Source organism: Cyprinodon variegatus, unplaced genomic scaffold (assembly GCF_000732505.1).
Source record: "Cyprinodon variegatus isolate N-32 unplaced genomic scaffold, C_variegatus-1.0 Scaffold34, whole genome shotgun sequence".
Lineage (NCBI taxonomy): Eukaryota > Metazoa > Chordata > Actinopteri > Cyprinodontiformes > Cyprinodontidae > Cyprinodon > Cyprinodon variegatus.
The window spans coordinates 1,248,255-1,268,045 of record NW_015150487.1 but is presented as its reverse complement, the minus strand read 5'-3'; the positions used below and the strand labels follow the sequence as shown (position 1 = coordinate 1,268,045).

General features: G+C 36.3%; 1 protein-coding gene across 1 annotated transcript in view; it reads right to left on the bottom strand.

Moving 5' to 3' along the window:
• LOC107103123 (neurexophilin-2-like) overlaps window positions 1–9,213 on the bottom strand; it is a 73,121-nt gene extending 63,908 nt beyond the window's left edge. Inside the window, exon 1 of the mRNA XM_015402656.1 lies at window positions 8,755–9,213. Coding sequence (XP_015258142.1) covers window positions 8,755–8,808 — 54 coding nt within the window. The 5' untranslated portion in view covers window positions 8,809–9,213. The remainder of the gene's footprint in view (window positions 1–8,754) is intronic.
• Window positions 9,214–19,791: the final 10,578 nt, after the last annotated feature.

The following is a 19,791-nucleotide window of genomic DNA, read 5'->3' as shown; positions in this document are numbered from 1 at the left end:
CACAATGGCAGCCCACTGCTCCCCAATGGGATGGGTTATATGCACAGGTAAATTTCAGTTATTAATAAAGTAGATCAAATTAAATTAAAATGTTAGCTAATGTCCTTTTTATATATTATACATTTTTTTACATAATTAAGAAATAATTTAGGAAAAATGTACTTTATAAGTTGATCTCCTTAAAATTAACATTAGTTCCAAACCAGTAAAATGATAACCTGTTCCCCTTTGGCCTTCTGCTCGGCATATGGCCTCGTTTAATGATTGATGTTCGATCTTGTCAAACTCTACGGAGCAGCAAAACACCAAGCTCCAGCATTATGCTCCCCTCCCTGGTTTCATAAGTATTTGATAATGCTCTGACAACTATGTTGTTCACGACAACAGAAGACAACAGGATTCTACTTCAAGCATTTTCTAATTTTTTTCTAACAGCTCGGAACGCATTTATGAATCTGTTCAGAGGTGATTTATGTCATTCCCAATACAGCGCATACTTTCTTGCCAGTGTCATATTTTATTACAAACACATTAGAAGCATCTATTTTCTTCGCTAGTGGTAGAGTCTTCTCTGCACTTTTCTATTCAGTCTCCAGCAGCTCCTCTATGGGAGCAATTTCCCCAAGTTAACATTTAGCAGTAACTCATATACAGCAGCACCATGAAAATGCATTTGCCCCCCCAACAAATTTGTTCTGCTTTCCTTTTTTGTTTCAGATCATTAAACAAATTATAAAATCAGGCAAAAAACAAACTTAAAACACAAAAAGCAGTTTTTAAATGATAACTTTCCCTTATTAAGTGAAGAAACCTATTAAAACCAATGAAAGATAAGAAAATCATTGAAGAACAGTATAATAAGAATGTAAAAAAAATATATATTTATTTAAATTCTAGGATTGTAAACGAGTTTCCTGGTGAAAAAATTTAATAGGACTACAATTCAATTTTAAGTTTTACTTACCAGACTGTACACAACCCCCCTTTAGGTAAAATAATCCTGAAATAAAAATATGTTAACACAAAACTGATTGTGATAAAAAGCAAGAATATTCCTAATTTCAGCTTTAAAAAATGCAAAATTGAGTTAATGAATATATAATTGTAATAGAGTTTGGTCAAATAAAATGACAACAATGTCATAATTAACTAAGGAAGAGGGCGGCTTCAATCTGTCACTTATTATTTTTTATGTAAAGATTAAAGACCATTTTCACAAGATGAAATGGAATTTTGTCCCTTAAACCAGAGGTGCGCCGATACTGGAAGTATTTCTGGTTTGTTTCTTTAGAATAGACCAGATGCTCTCTGAAAATATTATTTGTAATAATGGTAACCTTTGTCACTTCAGTAGCTGTTTCTTACACAGTCTCCTTCTTGCCATTTGGTTGCCTGTTAAAATCATCTAAATGATGCACTAATGCACCCAGGTACCATTACAGAGGCAGGTCGTTTATTTCAGGGTTGGGAGACAAAGTAAAGAGAAAATTTTCTTAGGATAAAATGTTGTGTGAGATTCTGTTTTAACGGGGTTATCATCTTCCCGTGAGCTTGTGTTTGTCATTTGAAGTTTAAGGTCCTCTCTGAATCGAGACGTTTTCATTAGAAATAAGGTATAATCAAGTCTTTTTCACATGCATGACTTGAAAATCACTACTCTGTGCAACAACAAGACTCTTCACTCTACAATTCAGGTGTCTGAAAGGGCTTTTTTCTTCCCCTATTGATAAAATATCTACAGAGTTATCAATGGTCATTCAGCCTTTCTTTCTGGATATTCATGTTTCTGAGTTCGTCATTAAACATCTTTGCCAGAACATCACAACTTGTTCAAAAAACTTTAGAAATTAGATATATCTAAGATTTAATTTGTTTGGACACAATTTAAACCATTAACTATAAAATATAGTATATAAAACCTACCAGGAATAAAAAGAAATTAAAAATCAGTTTCATGTGAATTTAATATCAATTCTGACAAAAAAAGAACTTTTTACCTTTTAATGCTTTAAATGTCAGATTCAACATTTATGTAAACCATATTTTTGTTTAGGCCTCATTATATCCAATTTGGGCATAAAGACGATTTCTAAATAAAACAAAATAGTGTGTTTAAAGACATTGACTTTCTTCTAAAAATATTTAAAAAAAAACAGTGGGCACAGCTAAAAAAGATTGAGTATTTCAGTACTAACTAAAAAAAATGAAATAGAAACTTAAGCAGTGTTCGAAAACCAATTTTATAAAGGTAAATGATAAAAAAAGAGAAAAACATAATATTATACGAACTTTTAAATGTTGATTAAAAAAAACTGTAAACTGTTTTCCTGCTGCACCAGTGTTGATTGGATGGACCAAACCACTATCTATGTCAATAATTTAAGACTTTTAAATCAACATTCCTTATTTTTATCTGGCGTACATCTGTTTTTTTACATCTCAGTCTGGAAGCATATTACTGGTATCATTAAATTGCAGCATAAAAAAAGAATTTGAATTTTCGGTATTTTAATTAATCTTTCTTGTTTTAAATATTTGTGAGTTGATGTAGTTTCTTACTGCATTTTTTACTTTTTTTGTGTTTAAAAAAAAAAAAAAAAGAAAAAGAAATGGATCCAAAGTAAAGCAATATTGCCTCTGATCTCACATCCAGAAAGCAGCAAAGGCAGACTGGTTTTGACGGGTCAGTAGGCCTAAATTGGAACAAAAGTTCCAATCTAGATCTTGATTTAAAAATGTTTAGTGACCTGACCCTAAAACCAGCTTCCAACACAACTTCAACTCTTCTGTTATGGTTGAAGAAGTTGGATATATCTGTATTTAAACCCAATTCATGTGCTTCAGAATAGCTGGATAGAAGCTGAAAACATTCATATATTCATATAACTTATATTTTCTCTCCTTTGCCTCATCAGAAGCGTACATACTTGGCATTTCTTTAAAAAACACAATAGTATATATCTTTAAATAAAACAAGCTATAATAGAAAAAGGATGATGGCGATGAATGCGCTCTTAACTATTAGGCTGTAAGCTTCTTATGCAGGAAAAGTAAGAGAAAATGTACGACTGCTTAATTTGTGGAGAGAAAAAAAGTTTTACCCTACAGCCAATTCGCTTCCTACTTGTATGGCATCTCACAAATGAACTGATTGCCAGAATACCAATATTCAACCCATGTAAAGTTGACATTAAACTATGTGCTCCTTTTAGGAAAGTGGTACTGTTGAGTAAGTATAAAAGTACTGAGGTGACCAAAGTAAGACATTAAGGGGTACTTAAGGCACTTTGGAGGAAAAAATGATAATTACAAATTCCATATGGTTAACACAAATAGAACTTAATTTATTGGGATGATATAATCACAAGTATAGAACATAACATTTTTTTTTTATTTGTCATCCCTTTGACTATTTTCATAGTAAATAGACTTACCAACATAAAGCACTACACTAATAAACAGAGTTAGCTACAGCCACTTACTAAAGCTACTTAATTCGACCAGAGCTTTAAAGAAATAATGAACCATTTATCTCCCAATTGCATTTCTGCAAACAGACTGAACCAACGTCTTATTTACTGAGATTTATAAAACAAGTGTAGAGAAAAGTTGACGATCAAAGCCTTAATAAATATAAAACATTATTTTTTTTTTTATGAATGAAAATCCGTTGCCCAAACCGGAGCTTCTTGGCAGTCCTCTGACTTGTGACTTTGTCTAACAACCTTAAGGTACCTTAAGTGTGGCGTCGGATGCAGGAGTTTGCCCTGCAACTGGAGGGCTGCAGTTTCACGGCCCAGCCCCAGCTTTCAGTGTCCTTGTGTCCTTGGGCAAGGCACTTCACCTGATTGTCTACTGATGGTGGTCAGGGAACCTTGTGGCACCAGTGTATGGCAGCCTCACTTCTGTCATTAAGTGCCAGGGAAGCTGTGGCTATACTGTAGCTCACCACCATCTGTGTGTGAATGACTGAATGTAGAGTAAAGCGCTCTGGTCAAGTTTCCTGACTTGAAGAAAAAAAAAGCACTACATAATTACAGGCCATTTACCATTTACCTGATATATTACCTAGAGTACATTGGCAGAATGGGTCTTTTACTGTAGTTTACTGACAGGCACCAATATACTGCCATATTCTTAAGGGGAAACCTCTGTAGTTTGTATTAATTTAGTCAATAAACCTTTTAAAGTCACCAATTTAGCTAAAACAGCACAATGTTTAGTAAGATTTTGGCATTTTTATACTTATGTATAAATAGAGTTGGAATAGTGGAACACATTACAATGATTTCAAAATAAATGTATATATTTAGTTAATATTTAAGCATATCATGAATAATTCCTGCCTATTCTCTATATTTTAATATTGGAAAGCTGACAGGTTAATGGTAGGTGGGGAAATTGGGTAACCCTTATAATTTGTTGCAAACTGTTCTATCAAAGTAGAAATAGCTTGAAATAGGTCAAAGAGGGACACAGCAGTAGAAACAGCATGCAGATTTTTTTTTTAAGATATAAAATAATATAAAAAAAAATGAAAATGTGTTTCTTATATTATGTAAGATATTGAGTGAATATAGAGTTGTTGTTGGTGTGTTTATAGAACAAAACCAGTTAGGTTCTTTAAAAAATGTGTTTTATTATTTATTTTTGCTAATAAATTATGAAAGGGAAAATTGGTACACTCCAATCTCTGCATTAGGGATTGGTGTATCTCTAATTTCTATTCTGATGGGAGTGGTATCTCTCATGTTAAGAACAGTATTATTAATCCTTAGGAATCCCATAAAGGATTTGTTGAGTAAAACATAAATGATATGCAATGGTCTTTGTATTCACCGTATCCAGCAGAGATTATTGGTGGTTGTTTTATAAACTTCCCCTCCATTCAACTTAAACTCCCACTATTTCATCCTTCTTATAGAAACTGTTATTGTTGGAGTTGCATTAAATCTGTTTTGGGAGCATGAATGTCTCATATTCTGCTATATGTTTAGAATTATGTTCAACTAAAATTATATGCCTTTTTCATGTAAAATGTATTTATTGAAGAATCTCTCCTGTAAGGACTACACAAATATTGGACACCACATAAATAAATGTAATGATTAATTTCATAAACAACGGCAGATCAAAAATAGGGCATAAGCTGTCGAAAAGGAAGTAAAGAAGTTAAATAAAATGAATTGTTGCTTAATCCCGAGCTATTCATGCCAGAATTTATTAAAATACTGAATGAGTCCATGTCGGGGTTTTTTTTAGGTTAAAGAAGCATTTGATCTCTAGGAGCAATTTCAGAGACAACAGATATGGCAGTAATGTGATTGCTTCTGTCATCATGATTCAACAGATTACACATCTAATCAGTAAAAAGAGAATATAATTTGCACAGATTACAGAGCAGTGGTGGCTCATGTTTGCTGAAGTTGGGATGTTTTGACTGTCGAAACGGATGGATGGATGGATGGATGGATGGATGGATGGATGGATGGATGGATGGATGGATGGATGGATGGATGGATGGATGGATGGATGGAAAGACAAATAGGGTGGAAGTCACCAACCACCTGCAGTAATCCATGATGTAAAAATATCTGATTCCGCTGTTTACGGGGACAATAGGATCATCACATGTGGGATAGAATGTATCTTGGGTGCAGCCCTCTTTCACATTTAAAGACGACACAAAGATACTGTTGAACTGCAAAGCTATGCAGAATACATAAACTACGAAGCAAAGGAAGAGAGGGGATGCACAATGAAATTACAGTGACTCAGTTGCCGTAATGTCTCTGGGGTATATGGATAGTTGTTTTATGGGGGGAGATAAGAGGATTTCGTCAGTTTGAGATGCTGGCTAATGCTATTGTTTCTCCTGGGAGCATAAAGGAGCAAAGATGCTTTTCACACATCTTTCCTTCCTCTGTAGTGCTGTTACTGGAGATATAATTTCAAAGAGCGAAGTCAAATTTATTATAATTTTTCAGGGCATGTGCATGGAAACAACCGTGTCATTAATTTCTTTAATAAAATGTAAGGAACTCTCTAAACGTATTAAAATTGTATACTTTTTTGAATTACAGTGGAGAGTTTGGTAAATTCAGAACAATGTTAACACCTTTTTCTTGCAAAGACCCACCTACAAGTATATCTCAGAGGTTTTTTTGAACAATCAGTTAGGGTTGGTTCAGTTTAAAGACACTGCTAAATTTAGGTCACCTCCAAACTGTTTTTAATATTTTTGAAACTGCATTCAATTTTTTCACTGCATGCTTTATCATCTCACTTTTTGTCCTCCTAGCTAAATGTGCTTCCAAGGATGCAAGTTATTGTGCAATCTCGAGTACACTACTGATACACCACTGAGGTGTTTTTTAAGCAACACAAAGACTGTAGAGCTTAAATGTTATAACCGAATACAGAATCTGTGGCATAGAAGTTCTCATCTGCAGGAGACACTAATTACATTTAATCCTTAAAAAAAATGCTTAAATCTGACTTTGACAAAACAAGAAAACCCTTAATCTGCTGATGTGTGAATAGCTAGCTGTGTTTAAAAACACACACACACACACACACACCTACATACAGTACATACATACAATATAAATACACATATACATGTGAAAAAGATATATATATATATATATATATATATATATATATATATATATAAATCTGGTACAATAGGTTTCTCTCTCTTATCTGCATTATACACTTCACATTTTCATTTGAATAAAGTGACATTAACCTATTAATCTAATTTGCTTCACACATCAGGCTCATTGAACCTTGAAGCAGTACATTTCAGTGATTTAGAATATCATTCGAATGTTAATTTATTTATGTAGGTGTTACTAATATTTTTGAGTTATTACACACAGACTCATTTTTGCTGAAGGTTTGTTTTCGATATTTCTGATTAGATCAGACATCTCATCATTTGGCCAACACAATCATGAGGAGGAATGACCTACACGTAGTCACGGCAACAGTCAACGACATCCTTTATTATAATAGGACATCACTATAAAAAAAAATGTTGAACAGTTTGGTCAAACAAATTAGAAAAAATAAAATTGTGTGGCAGGATAAAGAGCAGTAGAATACAGTGTCCAAGCATCACGGATAAATAAAGTATTTGGAGGATAGTAAAGAAAAGCACATTCAACATGGAGGGAGATTCACAAGGCATGTTCTCAGACTGGAGTCACAAAAGCCACCACACCCAGATGTGTTCAGGAAATGTGCTTCAGCTGAAACAAACCTCTCCTGAACCATATACATACATCGGAAAGTGTAATCAGAGCAAATTAAGAATCAAACAAGACTTTTATTCATTATTTCAAACTAATTTTAGAATTAATTTTGTGTGAAAAAGTCTCAAAGCCTGGATGAGGAGTTGAGATGCCCAGAATCCAAGCTACTTAAAGATTGACTCTCTGATTGACTGGGCCACAAATTATTTTCCAAAGTTCTAAATGTTGTCAAGTTTAATATGAAATCCGAGACACACCAATAAAGAGAAGTAACAAGAAAGTTATAGGAAAAAATGGGCTTCCTTTACATCTTAGCACGGCCACAGGCTGATCATCTCCATGCAACACCACACTAATGCAGCAATGTATGGAAAAGGAACCCCAAGCAAGTACTGGGGGCAGATGGTCTACAACTTCTTCAATATGCTGTTCAGTTGGATAACATTTGTGCATCAAGCATCTTGTTTAGTGGTCTGGTGTAATTCAAAGTTGTCTAAACTTTGAATTTTCATCAGGTATATAATATTGAAAATATCAAAAAATAAAGATCTAAATTATACTAGTCTGTGTGCTGGATATTTGACTTTCCCTTTTCATTGAATTAGTGAACATTTTTAGAAAATCAAAATTTATTACAATGCCACTTAAACAGTATATAACATAATTCAAAGAAGAGTAGAGTGAAAAAACAATAAAGGTTTTCTCTTTTTTTACAGTAAAGTTTGGACTAAAGACTGTAAAGGTCTTAATCTGGAATGATAAGACAGTAGGGAAAAAAGTTTGATCTAAAATTAGATATTAGGTAAAAGGCAATAGTCTGTGAAAGGCTGATTTTCATTCTATGAGGGTAAAACAGACATGAGTGCAGGAGCTGTGCCTCAGCTCATCAGTTCAGATATTTTCTGATCTCCTATTTCTGTGGGTAAAGGAAAAAATATTATGGACAAAGTGAGTTTAAAAAGAAAACTTGGGTACATATAGAGTAAATCCACTCACGCCTAAGCACGCATGCACATAGCTTACACTGCTGCAGCTTCTCCAAACGCAGCTGAGCGCACCAACTATTTTCCACATAGCGATGGCAAGATAATAAACCAAGCCACGGGCATCTTCAACTTCTGAAGAAAATTTTAGAGGAAGTTGCTTGAAGGGCAAAAAGATAAATGGATAAGGAGGGCTGCTGAACTGGGAGTGAAAAGGAAGCGCTCAGGCAGCACAAATCTGCGCGCTTGGAAGCGGAGGCGCACATGCGTTTTTTTCTTTCCAATCAAAAGAGAAACATTAAAATGCAAAGAGCTTCAGAAATACAGATACGTCAGTTGTTTGATGTCTTAAAGGGTGGTATCATTATTATTTTTTTCTAATCAAGAGTAGATTTTATTGGGTTTTAAACCTTTTAAATCAGCATTGGAAGCATGCACCTGTGCAGTTTTCCAGCAGGTGATTTCCAAGAAATAAACACAAATCTTTTTCTCTTTTCATAAGTACAACTCACCTTCTGTAGGATCCACTGACAGAGGAGAATTGTGGTCCAACCGAGAACCTGCATGTCACCTTCCTAAGAGCGGACCACCCCGAAAAACTTCACGTCTCCTTAGCAGAACATAAAAAGGCACGCAGCTGAATCCCAGCAATCCCAGGAGCGGGAACAGGTGACCGGGGGGAAGTGTCAGGGAAGCAGGAACCACGCTGAAAGTGGCAAGTTCGATTTGCAAAGAGTCACAATTGTCTCCGTGGGCAAACTTTGAAGGTTGTTTTTAGTTTCTCGGCTTCGCCTCATGTGGCACATCCGCGGTGCTGGTCCCCGTGGCACATGCTGGATCGTCGGTGCGAAGTTTGCGCGGAGACCAAATCAGTGTGAGATCTGGCTCCTTGGAGGCTCAGGAGCGCTTCTCGTGTGCTGCTGGGACAATGGATGTTTGAATTGGAGAGATGCGATCTGTCGCGCAGAGGAGCTCTTTCTGTCTCTCCTGTACACTCCCTCTCCGTCCTGAAGGCGCACACCTGATTTTTTTCCTTACTGAAAAAAAAAAACAAAAACAACTGCATGTGGAGCAATTTATCCAGTCGATCTTGAACATTATGCCTGAACTCCCAGAAAACTAAGAAATAAAAATCAGGCTTATTTCCACATCTAAAAATCATGAAGCTTGTCAAATATAATTGAATAATCTCGTTAAATTATCTGTTATGGTTATATCACCTTGATCATTTCAATACGTTCATTTACTGACAATAAATCATTTATTTTTTTCTTTTTGTTTTCGTTATCAGAGACAAAGCAACTAAACCTACACAAGAGCAAAGGACCAAACTACCCTAATAGCCTCCTGGGACCTCCACGTCAGCAGGGGGCCCCCCAAGAACGCATCATTTCTCACAGAATATTTTGATCAATACAATTGAAAGTTATTTTAAATTTACAATATAAGAAACCATTATAGTTTGACATGCATGATGGAAATCATAATCCACAGACACCCTTCACTGAGTCAGGACTGAAAAGCAAATAAAAATAATGTATGTAAATGATGGTCAAGGAAACTCATTTAGTCACATAGTTCATTTGATTGAGATCAGGATCCAACACAATTAAAACCTTTGGCAAAATATAATTTTAGTTTTCACATGGATTCAGCTAAATTGGTTTAAAGTATGCCAATGAGCTTGATGGGTAAATCATATTAGATTCATTGGTTAAAGTCACTTTATTCAAATGAAAATGTGAATTGTATAATGCAATGTCTTTAGGGAATTCGGGAGGATTTACAAAAGAAAACAATAAAAACACACAGCAAAAACATATCACCAAATCCAAGTGTAAGAGTTAACATTAGCATTATATAATTAAAAAGCATGATAAACATTTTATAATGTGATTCCAAGTTGCTGCAAAGAACTCTTTAACAAAGAAAAGGTGCATGGCTGATGCTTGCTGACATTTTTATATACATTATATGCTAGCCAACGTAAATCATGTAAGATCTCTTGGAAATGCAAAGCATCAGTTTTTGTGTAAACAATCACATCTGACAACCTCCATTTTCATCAGGGAGATTTACAAATATATTGTTCAAAGGAACTGCTTCTCCCTGACCATGGGCGATGGTGGCAGGTTAGTCCCTTTTTGTTTAAAATATGTTGTTACTGAATGATATTCTCATATAAAACCTTATAGGTTTTTACATGTATGCAAATATGACCAAAAAACAAACAAACGAAGAGCCCACTTTGTAAATGAATCTTTCTGGGATATAAGCAACAGGTTTCCGAACTAATAAAACAAAATGCTAAGCAAACTGGTGTAGAAATTTGTATATTTAGTTATATATTAATCACAATTTCTATACAGAAAGAAATACCATAACAAAACATTACAATGTATTAACTTAGCTAAATACATTCTATAGTAATAATAAATATTTGTTTATTTAAGTCCTCTAATTTGGCCGTTTAAAGGGGAAAATAAGAATTGGTTAATAATTAAGTTGGTTAGCTTCTGTTAAGACTTTTGTGCCATTTCTTTATTATGTAAAGTTAGATACAAATATAAATTCTTTAGGACCAATTTTTTTAAATCACAAATTCCTTTGACATGCATTGGCAACCTGTGCAGGGTGTACTCTCTGCTGCAGACAGCTGGAGACATAGCTCCCTAGTTTTAATTTCAGTTCACTGCCTGCCAGCTAATTTTAGGATTCATTTAAAAATCCTTTTATTTTGTTTTAAGTCTTTAAATGGCCTTGCCCCCCTCACCACCCTCTTAAGCACCACTTAGGTCAGCGGATCCATTACTCATGTCAGTACCCATAACTAGGAGTAAACCCAGAGGGGACCAGGCCTTCTCTGTAGCCAATCCCAAACTCTGGAATCATTTGCCACTATATATCAGGCATGTTTCCTCTTTGACCAATTTTATATCTCATTTTAAGTCTCATCTGTTCTCTCTGGCTCTTAATATTCAAAGGAAAGGTGGTGGTTGCATTAACATTTTCTTGTTTTATTTTCTATATTATTTTTACATGTTCATTTCATATTGTTTTTATTATTCTTAGTGCATTTTACGATGTTTGTATTCCTGGTTTTCTGCAGCAGTTTGGTTCTATTGTTTTTTTTGTTTTAAGTTGGATTAGATTATAACCATTTTATAAACTGATCATGTTTCAATTAAAGTCTGCATCATTTTAATGGTTAATGTAAAACATTTTCCAAATTCTTTTTCATAGAGTATGGGGAGAACTGAGGCAGCCATTGCTGTCAATACTTCTTTTTTATCCTACATGTTGTAGGAGGTAATATGTGTTTCTTTCTATGCTGCATTTCCTATTCCATTAATGACTGTCTAGAGAAAGTGTATTTTTTGATATCTTGTATGCAGTTTTTAGTGGGAGTCTTTGGAGCCCAGGCAAATTCACTGACTCTCCTCAGTGTGTGAACGACACAGCACTGCCTCCTTGTGAGCCAAAAGCTCACTGCACACAGGGGGCAAGCAAAAGGCTCCGTGGACTCAGCCTCAGGAAGCCTGTTTTCACAGAGGAGGCGTGGAGAGGGTGAAAGATTTAAATAAATCAGAACCTTTCAGTAAAATGTGCCAAAATTTCAAGCTCAAATTTCAACATGTTAAACAAATCAAATTACATTCCACAAACAGCAGTGTAAATACTCATCACACTTTCTAATTAAACTTGTTAAAGCTGTGAAGGAACAATTTATTTGCTGTTTTATAACACTTTTGTTTGTTTCCCAAAAATAGAGACTGAAACTTTTTTATCATAATATCATGTCATATTTTATCAAACAATTCAAGTTTGAAATCTCCCTTAGCCATGATCTTTGCCTAGGATTATTTCTTGCATGCCCTGTTGAATGAATAAATGAATGAATAAATGAATGAATGAATGAATGAATGAATGAATGTATTTAGGAGAAAAATAAAAATATATGCCGTATGTACAATGTATAATGACTAAAAGTTCCGATTGATGTTCATTGCCCTTCTTCCATCTAATATCTTTCTAAAATAAACAGGTGGACCTTTTGTTAAACAGTCTCATTGCTTTGTGTTCCATACTTTCACACCTTTTATTGAATTGCACATTATATTTCAGAATATGCAGGTTGTGTAGACTTACACTGCCTCTCACAAGGACTGCTGAATACTTCCACTCATATCAATATTCCTGTGGCCATTGATAATGGCTACATGAAACTCAAAATTTCATTGTTTGAAATGTAATTGAAATGCTGCATTTTTAATCATTTCAAGGCCAAAAAAAAAACATGTTTCAGTTATGAAAAAAGGATTCTTGAGTTTCTATTGTAAGTTGACAACTTATTTTACTGTGCGTTGTACCTTTTTTCATGCCCACTGTTTCTTTAGTTTTCCTCTGTCCACAGCACACCTTCACAGCATCATAAGGTTCTAGGAGAAGGGTCATTTGGAGAGACTGTTCAGTCACACCAGAGTGGACTTCTTTGTGAAACTATGGCAAGGAGTAAACTTTTTATCATAAATATTGCAGAACTGCAAAAACTCTGAGCTTAATCTATATATCTACTGTATATCCATTTGTCTATATATATATATTTATCTGTTTGTCTGTCGGTGAGGGTGTGTGGGTGTGTGTGAGATATTTACAAATGTAATATAGAAAAAAGACAGTTTGTAGAGTCAGGAAAGTCTTCATATTTTTCAACCTGTATATTTTGAAAAAGAAAAATCAAAACAACAGCAAGTGATACTTGCTGGCTAAGTTAATGGTTCGTTTTGGTTAAATCATAAAATCTGGGGGGACAGCTAAAATGGGCAGTGAAGCAAGGAGCATTTGTATGCCAAAGAACAACAGCAAAAGGTCAGTTCACATTATAAAAAGGATACACTATGATGATTGTGCAATTCTGAGAAAATAGAATACATGTTGTTTTTAGTTTTTGATTTTTGTAAGCAGCAACAAAAAGAAAAAAGATTAACATCAGATTAACATAAAGCATCTCTCAAATTTGTAAGGATATGTAGAACTACTTCAGACTGTAATGCTTAGAAGAAAAATAGCTGGTTTTCTAGGCCTTGTTAAATGTTTTCCAAATAGTTAAAGTTTCTATAGCTCAGGTCAACAAATAAATTAGTTGTTAGCAAAATATCAATTGCATATCAAACATTAGTTCAATTATCAAGTGAATTACTTTGCTTCATGGACTCTGCTTGCCTTCTATAGGGGAGTGGCGACCTATTGGTTAGGGCATAGAACTTGGAATCCTGAGCTACTGAGTTTGAGCCCCACACCCACAGACTGCCACTCTGGCTTCCAGAGAAAAGACCCTTCATCCCACACTGCTCCCCAGGCACCACTAAAGGGCAGCCCACAAATGACAAAAAAAAAAAGCTGGAAAAAAAGCTGGAAGCTGGATTTGAGATGGTTTGGCCCATTTGTTTGAACAAATGGTACTGCCATTCTAGAGAAGAAGTTGATGTGAAGTGGAGGAGTGTAAATAGTTGTTTACCTGGACAACAGACTCGACTTCAGACACAGATGTGAATCTATCTATATGAAGTGGTAGAGCAGACTGTACTTCTAAAGGAAGTTTAGATCCTTTAGTGTTTTCAGCAAGATTCTGCCATCATCTGTTGTTGTAGCAGCATCTGAGCAAATTATTAAAGAAGCTCAACAAGCTGATAAAGAAGGTTGGTTCTGTTCTAGGAATGCTAGTACCTTTGGAGATTATTTTTCAAAGGAGAATTCTTCAATACATACAAAACATTATAGAAATCCCCAAGCATCCTCCTTATCAGACTGTTTAGCAACAACAGAGTGCCTTTTGTCAGAAGCTTCTCCAGATCTGCAGCAAGGCAGAGTACTTCTAGGAAATGGCCTTAAACAACTGCAACTCAATAAAGAATTAAATAAGTACTTAACTCTGTGGCCTGGTTCAATATAAAACTCCTCCATTTGATAAAAGACAATGGTTGGGTACAGACTGTAAAATGAAGCGTTGTAGAGTAGAAGGCCTCTTGGTGTGTAAATCAATTTTATTCTCAGTGTTCAGTGGTCAGCTGTTCAAATTGGTCTTATCTTGTCTGGCTAAACTATTTACAGAAAATCCTTTAAGTCTTTGGAGTGGCAGTGATACTGTTCTAAACCATATAACCACCACTCTTTCTAAGTTAAATTATTTATGATCTTTTTTTAACTCACAATCTGTAAATTTGCTCGTCTTTCAAAAAAAAAGTTTTTTGATGGTAAATCACATATTTACAGGTGACACTTGTATTTATGAGTGTGTGTTAATATGATACCTTGTTGATCTGATTCTGATTTCTTGTATTAATATTATGCAATTATGCAAGCGTGTGATGAAAGTTGTCTCATTCCCATGGTTCTTACATTTCTCAATAATGATAATAATGTCAAGTTGTTTGTTATAGCCTTTATTAATTAAAGGCTATAACACCATCACCAGCTCCATAAATAGTTTTTTCTTATGTCAGGAAACAACTCTTTCCTTTGCATCATCTGGTCTATCCATCCATCCATCCATCCATCCATTTTCTGACATGCTTAATCCCATGCGGAGTCGCAAGGGGTACTGGTGCCTACCTCCAGCTGTCTACGGGCAAGAGGTGGGGTACACCCTGGACAGGTCACCAGTCCATCGCAGGGCAACATAGAGACAAACAGGACAAACAACCATTCATGCACACACTCACACCTAATGACAATTTAGAGAAGCCAGTTAACCTAACAGTATTTTTTTTTGGACTGTGGGAGGATGCCTGAGTACCCAGAGAGAACCCACAGATACTCAGGGAGCACAGCAAACTCCATGCAGAAAGACCTGGGCCGGGAATACCCAGAACCTTCTTGCTGCATTATATATATATATATATATATATATATATATATATATATATATATATATATATATATATCTTTGCTGTTCGTAGTTCGTAGACTTGCACTTTTCTGGACTGAGATGTCTGATGTATTTCCAGGGATCTGCGGTGACCACTCCTCAAGTTTGGGGGTCCATGGTCCAATGACCATGGGCACCCCTGATGCCTTGACCTTCAAGGTTTTCTCCAGCTCAAGCTTATCTGAGCCCCTGGTATTTCTCTAGTTTCTCATGTTCCTTCGGTCCGTCAGTATCTGGAAGTCCCACAGGATCTTGGCTAGGTCATTCTCTACCATCTTTGGAGGTGTTTCCCACTTTGACCTTGGGGTTTCCAGCCCATACAGATGTTCCTGTATACTATTCCAGCCACTTGGTTATGGTGCTCCATGTACTGTAAGCTTTCCCTGTTAGCATCTTACACCCTACAATTATGTGCTGGATTGTCTCAGGGGCCTCTTTGCACAGTCTGCACCTGTGTAGTGTGGTAGATCTGGGTCTGTTTTGCTCTGGTGCTCAGGGCCTGCTCCTGCACAGCCATGATGAGTGCCTCTGTCTGTATCTCTCTCTCTGACTGTTGCCATAAGGTTCCGCTTGCTATTTGTATATGAAACTTTAGGGGGTAAAATCCTATACAACAGACACAGAAAGGGAGGATAGAAAGGAAGAGGGCTTAATAACTTAGGGGAGAGAGAGAGAGAAAGGAAAGAATGTATGTAAAAGGGAGAAAATAGAAAAAACAGCAAAAATAGAAAACACAGAAGATATACAGTAACTCCCATATGTCTACTTCCTTACCTGTATGAGATGAGAGGAACACAAAACAGAGAGCATTACAGCAAAGAGAAGGAATCAGACAACCAAAGTAAAATAAAAAAAATCTTCAAGAGAAGCGGTAATCTCTTAGAAAGCCATATGATTCAAAGTCAAAACCTATGGTGATAACACAATAGTATTCAGGATGGTATATATCTGTCGGAGCAGCTTAGTATTTAGTATTAGTGTGTATCTGTGAACACCAGGTACCAAACTCCTGTGGTATGTATGCATGAACCTTCTTGGATTTAAAAGGATTTAGAAAGCTTCTTGAGAAGGAAAGTATGCTTAATAGTAGGTGTGGGCAGCCCCAAACTCGCCCTACAGGGCCCGGCACAGAAAAAGAGGTGCGAGCTCCAGATATCCAGAGGGACCCCAAATCACTTGAACACAAGGAAGGGCAGACATAGGGATGGCCACACCCACCACAGAAGGGCAGATAGTAGCAACCGAAGCCCGACTTCCGTGGGGCCAAACCCCAAATGGGCCTAGTCCCTAAGGGCCCCGACCCCGGAGGCCATAGTGTCGGGGTCTCATGGGGCTGTGGCCTAAACTATTGAAGATTACACAACATTAAAATGCTATGTTTTGTCAAATATATTGCATTATAATTTTAACTTGTATAAACGTATACTCTGTTGCTGTTTTTTGCTACTTTATTGTAGCCCATACTTTATTGAATTAAAAAGTCAAACAATCCAGATGATTGTTTGAATTTTATCTGCTTCCAAGTCCACTTTACTCCCAAGGAGCACGCTATTAATGTGTAGTACAGCAATTGGGATGCACGGCTGTGTTAAATGTCACTGATGTGTAGCTTCCACATTTACATCTTACAACAGATTATAACAGTTGCTGTTAATTAAAATACTTCAAAGGAAGGACTTACATATTGTATATTTTCAGCATTGTTTGAAATGTGCCCCTGAAAACTTTTCATTTGCAGATGGGGCATACATCGCCATCACTTGACGTGACCTTACTTTTACAATAGAAATAAAGCGCTGGAACATTCTATTCCCCACCAAAAAAAAAAAGATAAAAAAAACACAGAGTAAACTTCTACCTTCACTGTGATCATGAATTGTTTTGGCTTTTGTCACTCTTCAGGCTGCTGTAAATCACTGTGTTACAGTCATTGCTTCATCTTTAGCAGACCATGAAACTCTTTCCATCAGACACAGCAGGTCTGCAAGAATGTCACCGTTTCCCGTTTCCATCACTGACCTCTGTTCAATCTAGTGTCTATGATTCATCTGGCCACAGCACGTCCTGTCCTCCTGTTTCCCCCAAATTTGTTCTCCCAGTGCTGGAGTTGCTGGTGTGAGCGCAATTTCTGATCCACATTGGAAGTGGCAGGTGAATTTCGCCCAGCTGCTCCCTGTCTCGGTTCCACTTAGCAGCAACACTCCTATTTCGAGTCACTCAGTTGCTGTATGGTTATGGTAAATGAATGAACACGCTCTGAAGCAGCCGCCCAGTGCATCTACTTTCACAAATATCATCCTTGCATCATTATTCCTCTTTTGCCTCCTAAAATGTCAAGAGAAAGTTTCATCATTTCTAAAACTACACACCAAGGCGGTTTGTGTTTATCATTTGTGTGTGTAAACAAATGAGCAGGTATGTATCATTAAAGAGAATGAATTACAGTGAAGACTATGTTGGAAGAAGTTTACATAGTTTAGCATTAATGCTGTTTGATGGGCTGAGCTAAAAGCTGGTGGAGAAAGAGCAGGGGGTTGTAAAGAAGGATAAGAGAGGAGGACAATGAAGAGAGTGTGATGGAGGAGGTAAAAGCAGGATTTAAAAAAAAGGAGGTGGAATTAGAAAGAGTATCACTAAGAGGAATGGCAGTGGTAAAAGATGGACCGTGGGGGATATAGGAGGAGCTGAGGGCGGGACTGAAAAAGCAGCAAAGAATAAATGAGACAAGGAAACTTAGTTTGTACTTTTTAAAATTGTGTCACATACTTTCGGATTATGCAATGAAACTTCAGTTACAGTACATCCTTAATCTTTTTAAACTTAGATATGGCTCAGTAAACTGCTGAGGCTCATGCATTTCAAGTCCTACATGCCTTCCTTTGCATGTTTTCCAGAATCACAGTTACTCACCCTAATAATCCCTAAAAGGAAATGCAGGACTTTGAAAAAACCTTTGTCCCCCAGCCTAGATTTAATATTTCCCTCAAGGCGCATTCAAATATATATCAAAGTAATCTGTCTTTAATAGAAATCAGCCCCTCATATTGATGCAGAGATATTAACACCTATAAAAACGGACAAAGTTAAAAAACTAACCTTATTTTTGTTTTAAAATTAAATACATAAGATCTGCAAACATAAACTTATCCATTTCCTTTAAAAGTATGATATGTGCATCTTTTACATCTATCCCCTTATTTATGCTTTCTCACGGAGGTTATTGCTTTTGTCTGTGTTACTTTAAGAAATGGGCAGGAGGCGGGGTACACCCTGGACAGATTTCATTATGCTAAATATGAAATATCCCAAAAACAATGCCTTGTTGCAAAATCACCCATGTAAAGAAAATGCTGCAGAAAAATCTTAAAATAGTTGCAAGTCGGGGTGCAGTTGGCGCAGTGTTTAGCGCGCACTACCCATGTACAGAGGCCTTAGTCCTCGACACGGCTTACCTGGGTTCGAATCCGACCTGTGGTTATTTGCCACATGTCTGTCCCCCTCTCTCATACCCTCTTTCCTTTCAGCCCACTGTCAAAAAAACAAGCCACTACTGCTGTAAAAACTCAAAAAAATGTTCTGCAAAGAGAAAAGCTCTAAAGACATAGTAGCGAAAGGTTGATTGGTAATGAACATTAGTTGCTGTTTTTGTTGTATCAAGACATGATATCTCACAGATTAGGAAATTATCGGTATTTGGAAAAAAAAGCTTGAAATCGTAATTTTTTAATGAATAATAACAGCTGAGTAAAAGCGTAAAATCCACATGTACAATGTAAAGGCTATCCATGACTGACACTGTTAAAAGCTGGAAGTTTAAGCTCTAAAAATAGAAGAACATGTCATCATAAAAAAAACGATAGCAAAATGAATGTGAGGGGAAAAAAGTATCTGGATGAGTGATGGGATAAATTCCTCACCAATGCATGAGGGCTTCAATGCAGCCACAATTACTCTACACACACACACACACACAACCACACACACAAACATACACCTGCTGCCAAATACAGTGAAGCGCAGATCGTGGGGTGTCTAACTCAGAGGTTAAGGAACACAATGACGGTAGGTCACCTGGCAGTAATGGAGCCTTTTGTGTGTGGAAATAGTCATTTCCCTGTGTGGTCTCAGGATATCACAGCAGAGATATGAAACCCTGTCATTTTGTTTTCCTTTCTATCAATTTCAGAAAGGAGGAGGTTTGAGGAGAGAAACAGGAAGAAAGGCAGGGAAGAGGAGCTTGAGCTTGAGCAGGGAGCCTGTTTCGGGTTTTATGACTGCCATTGTCATTCAAATGTTTTGTTGCAGGGTTGGAATTTGCAAGGAGAATGGGAGATGAACACTAATGGGAATCAAATGGAAGAGGGAATAATTGGATTTAATTACGTCTGTCAGAGCAGGACAGGATATAATTTACGGCTGAAGTGATTTTGACACTGCCACAATGTGAATGGCTGTGTATTGGAGAGTTATGGAATAAGAATTATTGTCAGAATTTTACCTATACAGTAAATAAATAAAAATATCATTAACTCCAAAACTTTCCCACCAGCAATACCTCTAGGAGGACATTTTTAACCTTGAGTTTTACCACTTTTATTGATCAAAATTCACCTACAATAGT